The sequence below is a fragment of the Lepidochelys kempii genome, chromosome 6 (genome assembly GCF_965140265.1).
Source record: "Lepidochelys kempii isolate rLepKem1 chromosome 6, rLepKem1.hap2, whole genome shotgun sequence".
NCBI classification, from domain to species: Eukaryota; Metazoa; Chordata; order Testudines; family Cheloniidae; genus Lepidochelys; species Lepidochelys kempii.
This window is the reverse complement of record NC_133261.1, coordinates 124,067,431-124,082,971: the sequence shown is the minus strand read 5'-3', so window position 1 is coordinate 124,082,971 and position 15,541 is coordinate 124,067,431. Positions and strand designations below refer to the sequence as shown.

The 15,541-nt window shown below is 44.7% G+C and overlaps 1 protein-coding gene across 8 annotated transcripts in view; it reads left to right on the top strand.

Moving 5' to 3' along the window:
* The first annotated feature begins 2,488 nt into the window (after positions 1–2,488).
* TMEM260 (transmembrane protein 260) overlaps positions 2,489–15,541 on the top strand; it is an 86,934-nt gene continuing 73,881 nt past the window's right edge. For 3 of the 8 annotated variants that reach the window (XM_073350023.1, XM_073350026.1, XM_073350020.1), the window contains exons 1-3: positions 2,491–2,654; positions 12,027–12,058; positions 12,813–12,964. In XM_073350023.1, coding sequence (XP_073206124.1) covers positions 2,546–2,654; positions 12,027–12,058; positions 12,813–12,964 — 293 coding nt within the window. In that variant the 5' untranslated portion in view covers positions 2,491–2,545. Of the gene's footprint in view, positions 2,655–9,943; positions 10,056–12,026; positions 12,059–12,812; positions 12,965–15,541 lie in introns of those variants that run through there. The other 5 variants (XM_073350024.1, XM_073350025.1, XR_012159605.1 and 2 more) reach the window with 4 other exon arrangements.

Genomic DNA, 15,541 nt, shown 5'->3' with positions numbered 1-15,541 from the left:
ACTAGATTTCGCATGCCAAGCTGAGGCAAGGTGCCAGGGGTGATGACACGACAGTGCACTTGCAGCTGCTTGAAGCCACTAGTGCGAGATGAGTGAGGCACCAGGGCCAACTGCAAGCAAACCACCCCCATATGGGTGCAGCTGTCTACTATGCTGTTGAATTTGCCCTACATACCCCCTCTTCTGCCATTAATAATAATAGGGGGAGGGAGAGAGATGTGATCAGAGTGGTGAAAGGGTGATGCTCATGGCAGCTTTGTTTTGCTCCTACTGAAGATGGGAGAGGAGTGGCCCAGCAGGGAGGAGATTAGCCAGGCAGGAAAGGAGCGGAACATGAGCTAGGGTTGTGCCAGCAGGACAATGAGGAACCGGTGACTGACAGGAGCTGCAGTGGAGGGAGCAGCAGGCTCTAACAGCCGCAGGAATGGTGCTTCCGATGATCCTGTCGCTGCGGGTGAGGGGAAGGCCTGTGGCATTGTCAGCTGGGCACACCCAGGTGTAAATCAGGGCTCAGCTCAGCCTGCAGCATGAGGGCTGGCAAAGCAGCTGTGAGGAGCTGCCCAGCAGCCAGGTACATGTGCCAGGGGCAGGGCCAGACAAGCCACAGAGGAGGAGATGGGGTGAGGAGGTGACAGCTGAGCCTGACTGGACCAGACCGGTACCCACAGCACTCCCCATGCATCCCCACCCTTTGCCCTGCCTAGTCCTGAGCTCCCCTAGCTCTTTGTCTCCCTGCCCAGTCGCTCTCCCCTCCCCCACTCTCTCCTTGTGCCTCTCCCCCAGTCTCTTTCCCTCCCCTCTCTCCTTGTGCTCCTCCCTGGTCGGTCTCCCCTCCCCACTCTCTCCTTGTGCCCCTCCCCCAGCCTCTTTCCCCTCCCCACTCTCTCCTTGTGCCCCTCCCCCAGCCTCTTTCCCCTGCCCCACTCTCTCCTTGTGCCCCTCCCCCAGCCTCTTTCCCCTCCCCACTCTCTCCTTGTGCCCCTCCCCAGCCTCTTTCCCCTCCCCACTCTCTCCTTGTGCCCCTCCCCAGCCTCTTTCCCCTCCCCACTCTCTCCTTGTGCCCCTCCCCCAGCCGCTTTCCCCTCCCCACTCTCTCCTTGTGCCCCTCCCCACTCTCTCCTTGTGCCCCTCCCCAGCCTCTTTCCCCTCCCCACTCTCTCCTTGTGCCCCTCCCCCAGCCGCTTTCCCCTCCCCACTCTCTCCTTGTGCCCCTCCCCCAGCCTCTTTCCCCTCCCCCCTCTCTCCTTGTGCCCCTCCCCCAGCCGCTTTCCCCTCCCCACTCTCTCCTTGTGCCCCTCCCCAGCCTCTTTCCCCTCCCCACTCTCTCCTTGTGCCCCCCCAGCCTCTTTCCCCTCCCCACTCTCTCCTTGTGCCCCTCCCCCAGCCTCTTTCCCCTGTCCCACTCTCTCCTTGTGCCCCTCCCCCAGCCTCTTTCCCCTCCCCACTCTCTCCTTGTGCCCCTCCCCCAGCCTCTTTCCCCTCCCCACTCTCTCCTTGTGCCCCTCCCCCAGCCTCTTTCCCCTCCCCACTCTCTCCTTGTGCCCCTCCCCAGCCTCTTTCCCCTCCCCACTCTCTCCTTGTGCCCCTCCCCCAGCCGCTTTCCCCTCCCCACTCTCTCCTTGTGCCCCTCCCCCAGCCGCTTTCCCCTCCCCACTCTCTCCTTGTGCCCCTCCCCCAGCCTCTTTCCCCTCCCCACTCTCTCCTTGTGCCCCTCCCCAGCCTCTTTCCCCTCCCCACTCTCTCCTTGTGCCCCTCCCCAGCCTCTTTCCCCTCCCCACTCTCTCCTTGTGCCCCTCCCCCAGCCGCTTTCCCCTCCCCACTCTCTCCTTGTGCCCCTCCCCCAGCCTCTTTCCCCTGCCCCACTCTCTCCTTGTGCCCCTCCCCCAACCTCTTTCCCCTGCCCACTCTCTCCTTGTGCCCCTCCCCCAGCCTCTTTCCCCTCCCCACTCTCTCCTTGTGCCCCTCCCCCAGCCTCTTTCCCCTCCCCACTCTCTCCTTGTGCCCCTCCCCCAGCCTCTTTCCCCTCCCCACTCTCTCCTTGTGCCCCTCCCCAGCCTCTTTCCCCTCCCCACTCTCTCCTTGTGCCCCTCCCCCAACCTCTTTCCCCTGCCCCACTCTCTCCTTGTGCCCCTCCCCCAATCACTCTCTCCTCCCCCACTCTCTCCTTACCCCCTCCCCCCCTCCTTCCCTCCAGTCTGTCTTCCCGCCTCATCTCCTTCCTCCCTGCTCCAGCCTCCTCAATCCTCCCCCTCCGCAGTGGTTTCTCCAGGCCCCCCCACTCAGTGGTTTCTCCCGCCCGTAGTGCGTCTCCCCACCGCAGGGAGCGCGTGGCCCAGGGAGACAGCGGCGCCCCCTCCTCCGCACCCTTTCCGAATGTACCAACACGGGGGGGGGGGAGGAAGCACGCCAGGGGCGGACCACAGCGCCTGCCCTTTGCCCCGCTGCGGGCCTCCCCCCCCCCGCGCGGCCTGCGGCAGTGGTACCGCCCGCCCCGCCCCGCGGCTCTCCCGGAAGGAGCGGGGGGCCGCCTGCCCGGAGGCTGCACATGGGCCCCCAGCGCCGCGGAGCCGGTGGCTTCGCCGGGGCGCTGGGCGCTGCCGTGGCTGCCGCGTACGCGGCCACGCTGCCGCCGTCCGTGCCCGGGGGAGACTCGGGTAAAGTACCCAGGCCGCCCCCGCGACCCCGGCGCAGGGACCCTCCCCCCGCGCCCCGCCGGCAGCGTCCGGGCCCGCGAGCCGCTTCGCCCTGCGGGGGAGACGGGGCTGGGACCCGCCCCGGCCCCGCGCTGTCCGGGGGCTGCAGCTGGGCCATGGCTCCTGCCCCGCTCCGCAGGCCGCGGTGCCCGCGTCCAGCCCGTCTCGTCACTGTCCCAGGCCGGGCTCCCCCCGCCTGCGGTGCGCGGCCGGGTACCCACACCGCGGGGGCGGTGACAGTGCAGCGGCTCTGCCCCCCCTCGCCGCCCTAGATCTCCAGGGGGAGAGACTGAACTACCCCCCCCACACACACACACACCCCCGTCCGCGAAGGGGGTGCCGGCCAAGCACAAACAGCCCCCCCCAGGGATGCTTTTCTGTACAGCCGTCCCCCTTCTCCCGCCGGGTCTGTTTGGGTTCTGGGAAGGGCAGGCCCAGGCTCCCCCCTCAATCCAGAGCGGAGAGCGAGAGACTTCGGAGGACAGTGAAGTACTGGGGGCAGCCAGTGCAAAACCAGGAAGGGGAGTGAAGTCAAAGGGTCAAAATCAGGGTTCTGGATGGGGACACCAAGCAGAAAACTCTGGATGGTCCCTTGTTTTCTAGATGGATGTGTGCGGAACTGGTTGGAAAACCGTTCCCAGAGAACAGTTATTAGTAATTCATGGTCGGGCTGGTGGGGTCCCGCAGGGTGGCATCCCGCAGGGATCAGTTCTGGGTCCGGTTCTGTTCAGTAGCTTCATCAATGATTTAGATAGTGGCGTAGAGAGAACGCTTATAAAGCTTATAATACCAAGCTTGGAGGGGTTGCAAGGGCCTTGGAGGATAGGTTTAAAATTCAAAATGATCTGGACAAGCTGGAGAAATGGTCTGAAGTAAACAGGATGAAATTCAATAAGGACAAATGCAAAATGCTCCCCTGGGAAGGAACTGTCAGACACACACATACAAAATGGGACAGGACAACCTAGGAAGGAGTACTGTAGAAAGAGATCTGGGGGTCATGGAGGATCATTAGCTAAATATGAGTCAACAATGTAACACCATTGTAAAAAAAAAAGCAAACATCATTCTGGGATGTATTAACATGAATATTGTAAGCAAGACACGAGGAGTAATTCTTCTGCTCTACTCCGTGCTGATTAGGCCTTAACTGGAGTATTGTGTCCAGTTCTGGGTGCCACATTTCAGAAAGGATGTGGACAAATTGCAGAGAGTCCAGAGAAGAGCAACAAAAATGATTAAAGGTCTAGAAAACATGACCTATGAGGGAAGATTGAAAAAATTGGGTTTGTTTAGTCTGGAGAAGAGAAGCCTAAGAGGGGACATTATAACAGTTTTCAAGTACATAAAAGGTTGTTACAAAGAGGAGGGAGAAAAATTGTTCTTCTTAACCTCTGAGGATAGGACAAGAAGCTATGGGCCTAAATTGCAGCAAGGGCAGTTAGGTTGGACATTAGGAAAAAACTTCCTAATGGTCAAGGTAGTTAAGCACTGGAATAAATTGCCTAGGGAGGTTGCAAAATCTCCATCATTGGATGACCTCTTGAGTCCCGTCCAGTCCTATGATTCTATGGATTGCCATTGACGATCTAGCTACCAAATCAGAAGGGCCTGCCCCTCTTCAGAGAGGAAGGGCCAAAAGAGAACAGAGGGATCAGCTGATTTTGAGGCACAACAAATGAGAAAACAGGCAGGGAGTCTGAGTCAGAGGTTCAAAGTCAGGGTTCTACAGAGGGACACCAAGCAGAGGACCCTGTGCAGCTCCCACGACCCTTTCCCCCTGGGAGAGACTTGGGGAGGGAATGAATGAGGAGAGTCTCACCCCAGCAAGTGAGAATTGAGAAGAGTATACGGGCTGTCTCCCTAACAGGTCCAGGAGCCCTCCCATGCCCATCCCCTGCTCTCCCATAGCCATGCAGTAATGAGCGGTAACCAGTCTTAAGAAGACTGCTGTCCGGCCGCTGTGTAGCCTGTCCATCTGCATCTCCTGCCTCATGCTCCCTCCACTCCAGGGATGGGGTCTCAGGGTCGGGGGTGGTCGCTTCCTCTGTGCCCAATTGCTGTGCTCTACTGCAGTGGAGAAGCTTCCTGAAATCTCTAAGGACCTCAGTTTACTCCCTGAGATTTATTTTGGAGCCACACCCCAACCATGCTGATTTCATGTGGCTTCCGGTTTTGTGACATGTGTTGTGTCTGTGTCCTGCCTTTCAATGAGGGATTTAGAAAGCAGCCTTGGGGGGACAATTTGTGTCCAAGACCAGCCAGTGTTGCAAGCAATATGGGACTGCTTGGGCTCTTACTCTTTTGAGCGTGTGTCCGGCTATATTTGACATGGCAGTGTATTGACTAGGCTGATATGTCCTTCTAGTAGTATAACTGGGGGAAAATGGGAAACAAACTCACTCTTCTTCTGCCAATAGGAAGGGAAAATGTCATCTCTCCTCCAGTTCCTTGGGGAACTTGCAAATTGTAAGGCTGGTCCTGCTTAAACTTCTGGTTAGCATGTTGCCTGTACAGCTGCAGTTTGAGTTTGTGTGTGTCGGATGGTGTATTAATTACCTAACGGTACTTACAGACTAAGTTGCTTTCTCTTTCCCAGCCCCCAAAAGAGCTGAGCAGTTTATTCAATGCTTTGCCTCTTCACCTCTGCATCTAAGATGTTTCTCGTCTCTGTTTAAACTGACATTGCCCCTTGTTGGAAATTAGGATTTAATTAGAGAAAGTAATTTTAGAAATGAAAACCCATTAGAGCTATATTTTAATTTTCATCTTAAATTATACTTTTTCAATTTTTTTCCCCTAGACTTGTGGTCAATTATCTTGGATTTCTTTAACAGTCGGTTGATAGTTATGCAAAGTACAATATTTCCTGTGTAATATGTTGATGTTTTACATTGGCAGTATTTCAGTGTAGCAGCCGTGTTATTCTGTATCTACGAAAAGAACAGGAGTACTTGTGGCACCTTAGAAAAGCTTATGCTTTTGCTTATGCTCACGAAAGCTTATGCTCAAATAAATTTGTTAGTGTCTAAGGTGCCACAAGTACTCCTTTTTATTGGCAGTATTGTAAGTTTAAGGTAATATATTCTTAGCATAACCGTGTATACCCTAATACAAAGTTGAATAATGTTTCAAGTGATAGGTACTTGATTTAAGGACAGTGCAAAACAGAATTGTTTCACTTCACAAAAATCTTCCTAATAAAGTGCACATTTGGGTCCCCAGGTACATTGCATGCCTTGTAAGTAACCTGGTTGCAGGGCTGTAATTATTATTATACCAATACTTAGAGGCTCCAATGACGGCTGGGCCCCTGTGGTGCTAAATGCTGTATAGTCACAGAGTAAAAGATAGTCCCTGGCCCCAAAGAGTTTACAAACTATATTTAAAACAAGATGGAAGAAGTGAATTCAGCAGACAATGGGAGCGTGAAGGGAGAGACAAATGGGGTAACTGTCTCATTTCATTGGCTAGCTCTGGCACATCTTGATGACTCCTCATTCAGTTTAACATTTTTTATTTTAATTTTAAGCATCTTCCTTTGCCTGTTTCCATATTTTAACCATATTCTATGTTAATCTGGAATTAATAATATATTTACAATAATAACCTTTTCATCTTCTAAAATAATTCCTGATGGGATACATACCTGTATTACCTTAGACAGTGCCTGTGGGTCATAGCTATAATGCATGTTTACAGTTTTTGGAACAGTTCTGTGCTGTTTTGATTGTGATCTTGCTCAGTTTTTTGTATCCAGGATGCAAATAAATTTAACAAATGTGATATACATGCTCTCCATGTCTACTGAAGGAACGACAAGAAGTAATCAGCTTAATCTGTAGCAAGGAAGATTTAGGTTAGACATTAGGAAAATCTTCCTAACTATAGGGATAGTTAAGTAGTGGAATAGGTTATCTAGGGTGATTGTGGAATCTTTATCACTGGAGGTTTTTAAGAATCAGACGAACACCTGTCCAGGGTGGGCTAGGTTTACTTAGTCCTGCCTCAGTGCAGGGGGATAGACGCTTCTACACTTCTACGATTCTACAATACTGCTTCCTGATTTGACCGGAATTTGATTAAAGTGAGTTTAGTTCTTTGGGTGTTGATTACGTCTGATGGGTTAGAGCATATCAAAAACAACAGCAGCAAAACCCAAGAAACAACAAGGCGTGTGTTCTTCATCCCTTAGACCTGTTTCCTTGTGTGTTGTATTTATTTTATCCACCCCATGTCTTTTTATGTTGGTGATATTTTTATAGTGTTAATGCCTCACGACAGGCGTTATCTTTTTGTTCTGTGTTTGTACAGCGCCTAATACGATGGGGACTTGGTCTGTGATTGGGGTCTGTAGGTACTACCACAATTCTGCTCATAATAACTTCCCGTATTATGGGTGCTACTGTGCTATGATGTGTCACAGCACCGCTGCCTAGTTTAGCATGATTGGCTGACTCTGATCATAAGAAGCCCCGAACTTTAATAAGAAGAGTGTTGCCACCAAGAGAGCCGCAGGGAAATGCCTGCTTTCGGTTCAGAGAATTGCCTTTGGTACACTGCAAGAGAGATTCCTAAAAGGCGGTCTGTAATAGATTCCACTTGAGGTTGTGAGTAAGACAAAGACATAAGTGACAGTCTTTGCATGTGTTGTGGGGCTTGAGCAGTCACAAAGACTCTGAACCACCCTGTCAGGGGAGCTAGACCATGCCTTAGATGTGGCAGTTAATGTGAGATGTGTTCCTGTGGCATGTCCCTCTGGTAGTCTGCCTGATAGCGTCTCTTCTTCCCTTGTTCTTTCCATTTCATTCTGAATCAGTGACCAGTTACACCATCCGTGTCTTTTGGGGCTTTGCGGCTGGATCTTGTTGAGGCCAGGTCATTTCCAACTCAGCTCTTCCTAGCCTTCTACACGGGCTTCTGCTTAAAATATTTGAATAGGTGCATCTAGGGTCCCAGCACTTCCACACCACATCCCACTGGGAGGATCAGGTTTTTTCCTTCCAAAACAGTGGCTGATAGCGATAAACTAAAGCGTATTGAATCAATAAATGCAGTACTATAGTCGTGATAAGCACTTCCGCTTAAGGACCAGGTCAGTTCCCTTCCCCCACCCCTGGACAAACAAGTCCTTTGTAAATTTTGTCTCTGAGCATCTGGGCTCTAAGACCCTGATCCTGCAAGCACTTAACTTTAGTCATGAGAGTAGTTCCATTGAAGTCAATGGGACTACTCATGTAAGTAAAGTTGCACAAGTGCTTAAGTATTTGCAGGATTGGTGTCTACAATCATACATAGTTTTGAAAGACAGCCCAATATTTTCGAAACACTATATTTTTTAAAAATTGTCCTTAAAGTGTTGTAATCGTAAAATGTAAATACCAGGAATGATGTAGATCTTTTCAGTGGCATCTTTCTCATAGTGTTTTGCCATTGCTGGTATAATAATAATAAAAAAAGAGGGAGAATGAAATTTACAGTTAATTCAAAAACATCTGCAGACATTGAACCAGCTTAAAATGGATCAAATAAACTCAAGTTGAAAAGAACTTTTCTCTCTGTTTCAGACAGCAGCACCCTACATTCTGAGCCTCAAGACACACCGTGTTTTTAAAGTCAATCTCATGTTCATGTCCTGATTTTATATCAGTGTCACATGTACCCTGTTATGTAATAATAATACTTAGTGTTTTGTAAACACTAATGCCCACAGCATGGTTGTGAGGTAGGTAATTATTATCCACATTTTACAGATGGCCAAGGAAACTGAGGAAGAGAGATTAAGTGGCTGATGATTCACTCAAGGTCATAAAATTAGGCAGGGTCAGAGGCCAGATTAGAATCCAGTTGTTCCTGGCTCCTTGTCCTGTGTGCAGACCGACAAATCACATACCCCTAGTAAAAAGAAAAGGAGTATTTGTGGCACCTTAGAGACTAACCAATTTATTTGAGCGTAAGCTTTCATGAGCTACAGCTCACTTCATCGGACGCATGTAGTGGAAAATACAGTGGGGAGATTTTATATACACAGAGAACATGAGACAATGGGTGTTACCATACACAAGAGTGATCAGATAAGGTGAGCTTTTACCAGCAGAAGAGTGGGGGTGGGGGAGGTGGGGGGGGAAATCTTTTGTAGTTATAATCAAGGTGGGCCATTTCCAGCAGTTGACAAGAACGTGTGAGGACAGTGGTGGGGCATGGAGGGGGGGAAATAAACATGGAGAAATAGTTTTACTTTGTGTAATGACACATCCACTCCCCGTCTTTATTCAAGCCTAAATTAATTGTATCCAGCTTGCAAATTAATTCCAATTCAGCAGTCTCTCGTTGGAGTCTGTTTTTGAAGTTTTTTTGTTGAAGAATTGCCACTTTTAAGTCTGTAATCGAGTGACCGGAGAGATTGACGTGTTCTCCGACTGATTTTTGAATGTTATAATTCTTAACGTCTGATTTGTGTCCATTTATTCTTTTACATAAATGGACACAAATCAGACGTCAAGAATTTGTTAGTCTCTCAGGTGCCACAAGGCTTCCTTTTCTTTTTGCAGATACAGACTAACACGGCTGCTACTCTGATACCCCTCGTAGTTCATCAAGATTGTAGCAGCACTTTCTTTGTCTCTTTTGTATTGTTTCATTTTTCAAATGAAGGTTGGTGCCTAAAGCATTTTAGAGGTTTTGGTATTTGTTCCGATAAACACTTTTTAAAAAGCTGTGTCATAATGCTTGAAAATTGACAATGCTATACATCCTCTAACTTTTCACACAACTTTTCTTGGTAGTTTACGTACATATTGTCTTGATGTCCTTATCCACAGTAGGGATCAATACCATAGTAATATTTATCAACATAGTAGTGCATAATCTTTCTTGTCAATAATAGGTATTTTAAACAAATTACCCAATATCCTAGAAAGATTTAATTGAGTCCCTAGCCATCTCTTAGATACAGTCCGTGATGTTGTTTCAGACGCTGCCCTGTCCTTGGCTCAGTCCTGCGGGCTGTGGCTTTGGCTACAGGTGAGTGCAAAAATTGGCAACATCCAACTCTGAGCCTGGTTTTACCTGCTGTTAATCCAACAAGTTGAAGTCTGGATAATTCAGCTTCCTTAGCAACTGTGCCGGTATGCAGTTATCACAGCGCTTTTAAAGTGGCAGGAAGCCTGATTCAGGGGTTCCTTTATTAATGTGACCTTTTTCCACATTCACAGTAGTTGCTAATTTTGATCCTCATGCCTGCTTTCCAGGACGCAGTGTGCTGCAGGTGTTCATACATTTCTGTTTGCAAAGGAAAACAAGGAGCACCTTAGATGATGGTCATAGTCAAAATCGGGGAATCACTTGGAACAAATTACAGAGGTTTGCTTTGCTAACGTGCCTCAGGCTGTGGTTACGATCGCTTATGGCCAGTGCTGTCTAGACTGTCTGTACTGGGGTTTGCACTGTGCTTTCCAGAACGTCTTAGTCGTGTTGCTGAGCATGCACCTAGGAGGAGTTTCAGCCTGGTGAGATCTCTAGTAACTTTTATGGAACAAAAAACTGCTGGCGTTTGAACCTAAATTTATGGATTCACACTTAAGTACAAGTGGTGAAATCCTGTTGCCACTGAAGTCAATGGCAAAACTCCTGTTAGTTCCGGATTCCACCCCAGGTCTCTAAACCCACTCCCAGCTCTACCTAATTCTCTGCAGAAGAAAAGAGACAACCCTGGCTTAGCAAGTTGCAGTGAGGTCTGCACCCTATTGAGTATGCTCTGGGTAGCAAGAATGCTCAGTTCTTCTGAGTTGCTCATTTTCATGCAGAACCAAGCCCTGCCGGCTTCCCTGGATTTCTAATACCTCAGAACTGCCGTAGCCATTATGGATTAAATTACATTTGGGGATGAGTAAATTCCAAATCCAAACTATGTTTTTGTAGATCATAGGTTGCATGGAAACTTTCCTAAAATAGAGTAGTAATAAAAATAGCACTTACTTCATATCACTACAAAACCAAGAGCCAAAAGATTTTTATGCTATCAGGGGCTGGCTCTGGGGTTTCTCAAATGCTCTAGATGAGATCCCTGATTTGACATCAGTGACTAACAGGAAGTGTAACTTGACTATCACCTCTTTCCTAATTGTGCACTGTAACTGGATGTTTTTTAAAAACTTCTTTTATAATTCTGATCTCTGTTTTAGAATTATTTGCAAATGAAAAAGCATACTGTTGTAACATACACTTAGCCATTTATATGGCAAGGAGCAATGCAATTCATATTATGTCTGTATCATGTATCATTTGGCCATACATACTGCACCTTAAAATACTGCACAAGCACCTTAAAATGTCTATAATAATAGTAATAATAATGACCAGTAATATTCAGTACAACAGTGAGACTGCAGCTGTCCATTTAAGAAAGGGAATAGAAATTCAAGGCAGGATCACATCACTGATTTAGAATGTCAGGCAGCAAACTATCCAAGGTGACTTAAATTCTTGATGTTCCATTTAGTGATAGAATATCAGCATTAACTTTGAATTTCGGGACTACTTGTGTTGTTGCCTTCATGTTATTTAAATGTATTTATGTGTGTTGAATATATTTAATATATATGACTGCATAATGTTTGTAAAATTCTTTAATGATGTAAAGCACTGTAGAAATGCTAAGTATTATTACACTAACACAATTCTTTCTTGGCTTTTTTTTTAAATCACAGGAAATACAAACGGAATATAAAATCTAAATTATATTATATAATGAAGATGTCGGCTGAGTCTAATATCCCCTAGCAGGAACAAGGGTCACTTTTTAAATAAATAATGATGCAAAGTCAAATTGCACCAGGTTATAGCTGGTCTCCTGAATAAACTGACCCAGGCATACATGCACACAGATTATTTTTGCCCTATTTAAAAATATAAAGCCGTATTTTTTCATGAGAAATAACCAGGTTGTTAAGAAACAATGCAGTATAAACTATACAAACTGTAATGCTATTTTTCTTGAAAGTTATTGAAACAAGCAGTCTCGGTTTAATTTTTTCTTTTTAAATAATGCTTGTAACTTGAATGTATCAGGCCATTCTTTAATGCAGCCTACCTACACCTTCACATATCTGTCCGTAAGAGTCTTGCGAAAAAACATACAATAGATATTTTGTGCAACGACATCAGAGGGAGAAAATATTCTTAGAAAATTTCATGCTGTTAAATCTCTACAGATTTACAGTTTTATCCAGTCAAATTAATGCAAAACCCCAATGCAAGCATTTGGATTTTGAAAACTTTGGAGGAGTGTCATTTCCTAATAGTAATTATTGGTTTTACATTATTTTTTCACAGGGGAGCTGATCACAGCCGCATATGAGCTTGGAGTAAGTATTAGTTTTATTGTTTAATCAATGCTCTCATTAACAGTTTTAGGAATTAAGGAAGTTTAATTAAGCATGGAGTAAAGTAGATTAATTTATTTTCAAACCACAGTTTTTACTAACTTATAAGTACAGCACGCGACAATTTACTTCAAGTTTTAAATCCAATTAAACTAAATTATAAAGCAAAGGCTTTACTGTATATACAGTAGCTGGCTTATTATCAACCCAAATTTTGTATAAGCTGGGGAGAATAAAATAAATCGGGTTAACAATTTTAATAAGTTTTATTATTTAATAAACTTTATTATGGTGCATGATCCCTTTAGGCAAGACCTTAGGACTGTCAGCATGGTGGTAATCCGATAGCAGTGTGGTCTTTCAACTTGCTAACCAATAAAATAGTTCAGAATTTGCTTTTTTAAAAACAGCCTTTTGAATGACCCTAATGTACTGTGATCCCATACAACAAGCAGTTTAAGAAATCATAATGAAATGTGTCACCTCTTTTCTAAGTGAGTCATTATTATGGGTGATTTGTGTGGCAAAATCTACTAAAGAAAATATTTGCTAAGTTAAAATTGGCACAAAAAGATTGTTACAGAGAAGCTTCTGTTCAAAGACCCTAGTTATTGATGATAGACCATAGTGTATAATACCAGGCTAATAAAGAAGATACTTCTCAGTTAGAATGTCATTGCTATCTTTACTTCAGCTGTATGGAAACTTTGTGAACCTATTACTGGTTTGTCCATAGGTTGCCCATCCTCCTGGTTACCCTTTGTTCACTCTGCTGGCCAAACTGGTGATTGGTCTATTCCCTTTTGGTTCCATTGCCTACCGAGTAAATCTTTTCTGTGGCTTATTGGGAGCAGCTGCAGCATCTTTGCTTTATTATACAGTTTTCAGGTAAAGTAGTTGCTAGTATTATTCTTTTTTTCTCTCAGCTCTCTTCCACATCTCAGAAAGTGGGTTAGATTAACCAGCAATACCTCTGGGCCTTTTTAACCATAATTTTCTCCCTTAAGTTTTGAACTGTAATAGATTCATCTGATTAAACTAGCCATAGTTTAATCTAAATTTGGCCTAGGTCCCTTCACAAAAGTTTCTTTAAAAAAACCCAGCACTCTTCTTAAAAAGGATTGACAAGTTTTTCAGTCTCATTATTACAAATCACTGATCAGATTAACTAACCAGAACTAATGAAGTTTGTCATTATATAAAGATGCAGATGGTCCATTTAGATTAGCAAGATGGGCTTCACCTATTGGTAAACTGTAAATTTAATTTAATTGTTTATGTTAGCGGTTATGGGCAGATGCCTGTCTCTGGTACCTGATTTGTCTTCATACTTGTGCTGCATTCTAGTTACATCACTGTAATGGATATTCATTTTAATTCAGAATACATGCAAGAAGGAAAATGTGAACAGCAAAGATCAATATTGGCTGCTGTATCTATCGCAGTGGTTTGCTGCTTTCTCCCACTGTAAGCATTGCAGTCTGCAGGAGAATCAGAACCTTCTAACCTCTCCATTTTCTCTAGACCTCTAACCTTGTAACAAGAAGACAACTGGAATTGCACATGGTTTTGGATTTTGTTAACCCTGGTTGTCTTTGATGTGGTAGTTCCCTCTACTCTTAACCTTAGCCTGACCCATATTGGAGAGGATTATGGAAAAAGATATAAACAATTTCTAATTCTCTTTTACAGAGAAAAATAGAGCATACTTCATGACTTGAAAATGTTACCAAATCATATCAGAATTTTTAATACGTTCTTTGAGTGGAAGCACAAAATGTCACTTAAAATATGTATAAGGAAATTAACAATGGACTTGAGCCTCCGGGAGCTGGAATATCCTGAACTCTGACAAACTTCAGTCAGTGTTGAGAGCTCTCAGCTCCACACAGGAATGGCCCCCGTCGTTTGACAAGCTCTCTTTTATTAAAGAGAAATTGATATTTTAACATAAGATATGTACCTTAAAACCAAACATGGTCCTTCATACATGATTTCATACTGTACCCCGAAGTGTACGTCTATAGATTGAAATATCTTTAGCTATATTATGTGCTAGATAGTTCTCTATAATAGTGAATAAATAAAATTTAGCTCCTTCATTTTTATCCTTAACTAATAATAAATCTAGTTAATGTCTCCAGTTAAAAGACTCTCAGTTTGTAACAGTATATTTAGAGTGTAAACTTTCAGGGCAGGAAGTATTCTAATTTCTTTTATGTACAGCACCATGCACAGTGTCAGGGCACAAAACATCATAATGCTTGAATTAATTAGCAAGAAGAACACTTTCTTTCATGCTCTAAATCTTTTTGATCATTATTATAGCTCCTATTATTACGCTGTCATTAATGGTCTTCCCTGGTTCTTAGTTTATAACTCAGACATCTGTTATGTGCTGAAACTTGGCCTATGAAGCCTTGTAATTCCCCCGTTTCCCCCCGCAACTTAAAAAAAGTTTTCTTACAGGAAAGCAATATTAAAATGGCAAACTAGTTTTGGGTGTTTTTTACTCTTAAAGGAAAACCAGGGATTCTAAAATTAAATTGGTTCATTCAGTCATATTTAAAACTTATTTAAAAGAGCAGCAAGAATCCCTTGAAATGGTCAAGTCAACAATCGGCCATAATCTTTTCTGGCTCTGAAGTAGCTTTTCATAACTCTTAATAATATGCTATCTTTGTTAACATCATGTAAGCTCAGCAGTGCCAACTGATAAAGTATATTTTGAGGCGTTGTGTGTCAAATATATTTCAAAAGTATGGTTTGGTGGTGTTTTATTAAATCAGTTCTTAGTGCTTAAAGACATTTATTTAACAAAAAAGCTGTTACTGTCTGGGTCTGTTACACATTTGTACATTTTTCTGAAAATGTACGGGCACAATCTACTTTAGAAGCTTTAAAATTTTATGGGTTGTTGCATTTTTTTTAACCAGGTTTCTAGACACCTTGAGCTCTCTAAAACAGTGTATCAAATCCTTATACATCTTTGTGCCTTAATTATAATTTAGCTGATTGTTCAGGGGCTTCTGAAAACCTGTCAGGGTCAAGAGAAAAACAGCTAAGTGCTCATGCTTGCTGTATGTATGCTGCAGATGTTAATATGAAAATATGTAGATGTTAAGAATACAAATAATTGATGAAGTATGTATCCTTTGGGAACAACGCAGTTCAAGTGGCAAATCTCTCTCCTCAAACAATAGGCACCCTTCAGAAAGGAGCAAGCCATCTCTATGGAAATAGGACTAACAGTGCCCTATTGATTGAGTGGAAGAAGACATTATACAATGTCAGTTGGGTTGTTACAATTTCATTTGTCGTGTGACCTGAACTTAACCTCTAAAAACCTTTCTTCTGTGAACGCAAAACCACCAGCAGGGCACGCTTGCTTATACATCCACTACAGTGAAGCATTGTTTTTTTAATTTTTGTTGTGTTTTGTTATTTTCCGGCATATGTGTACTG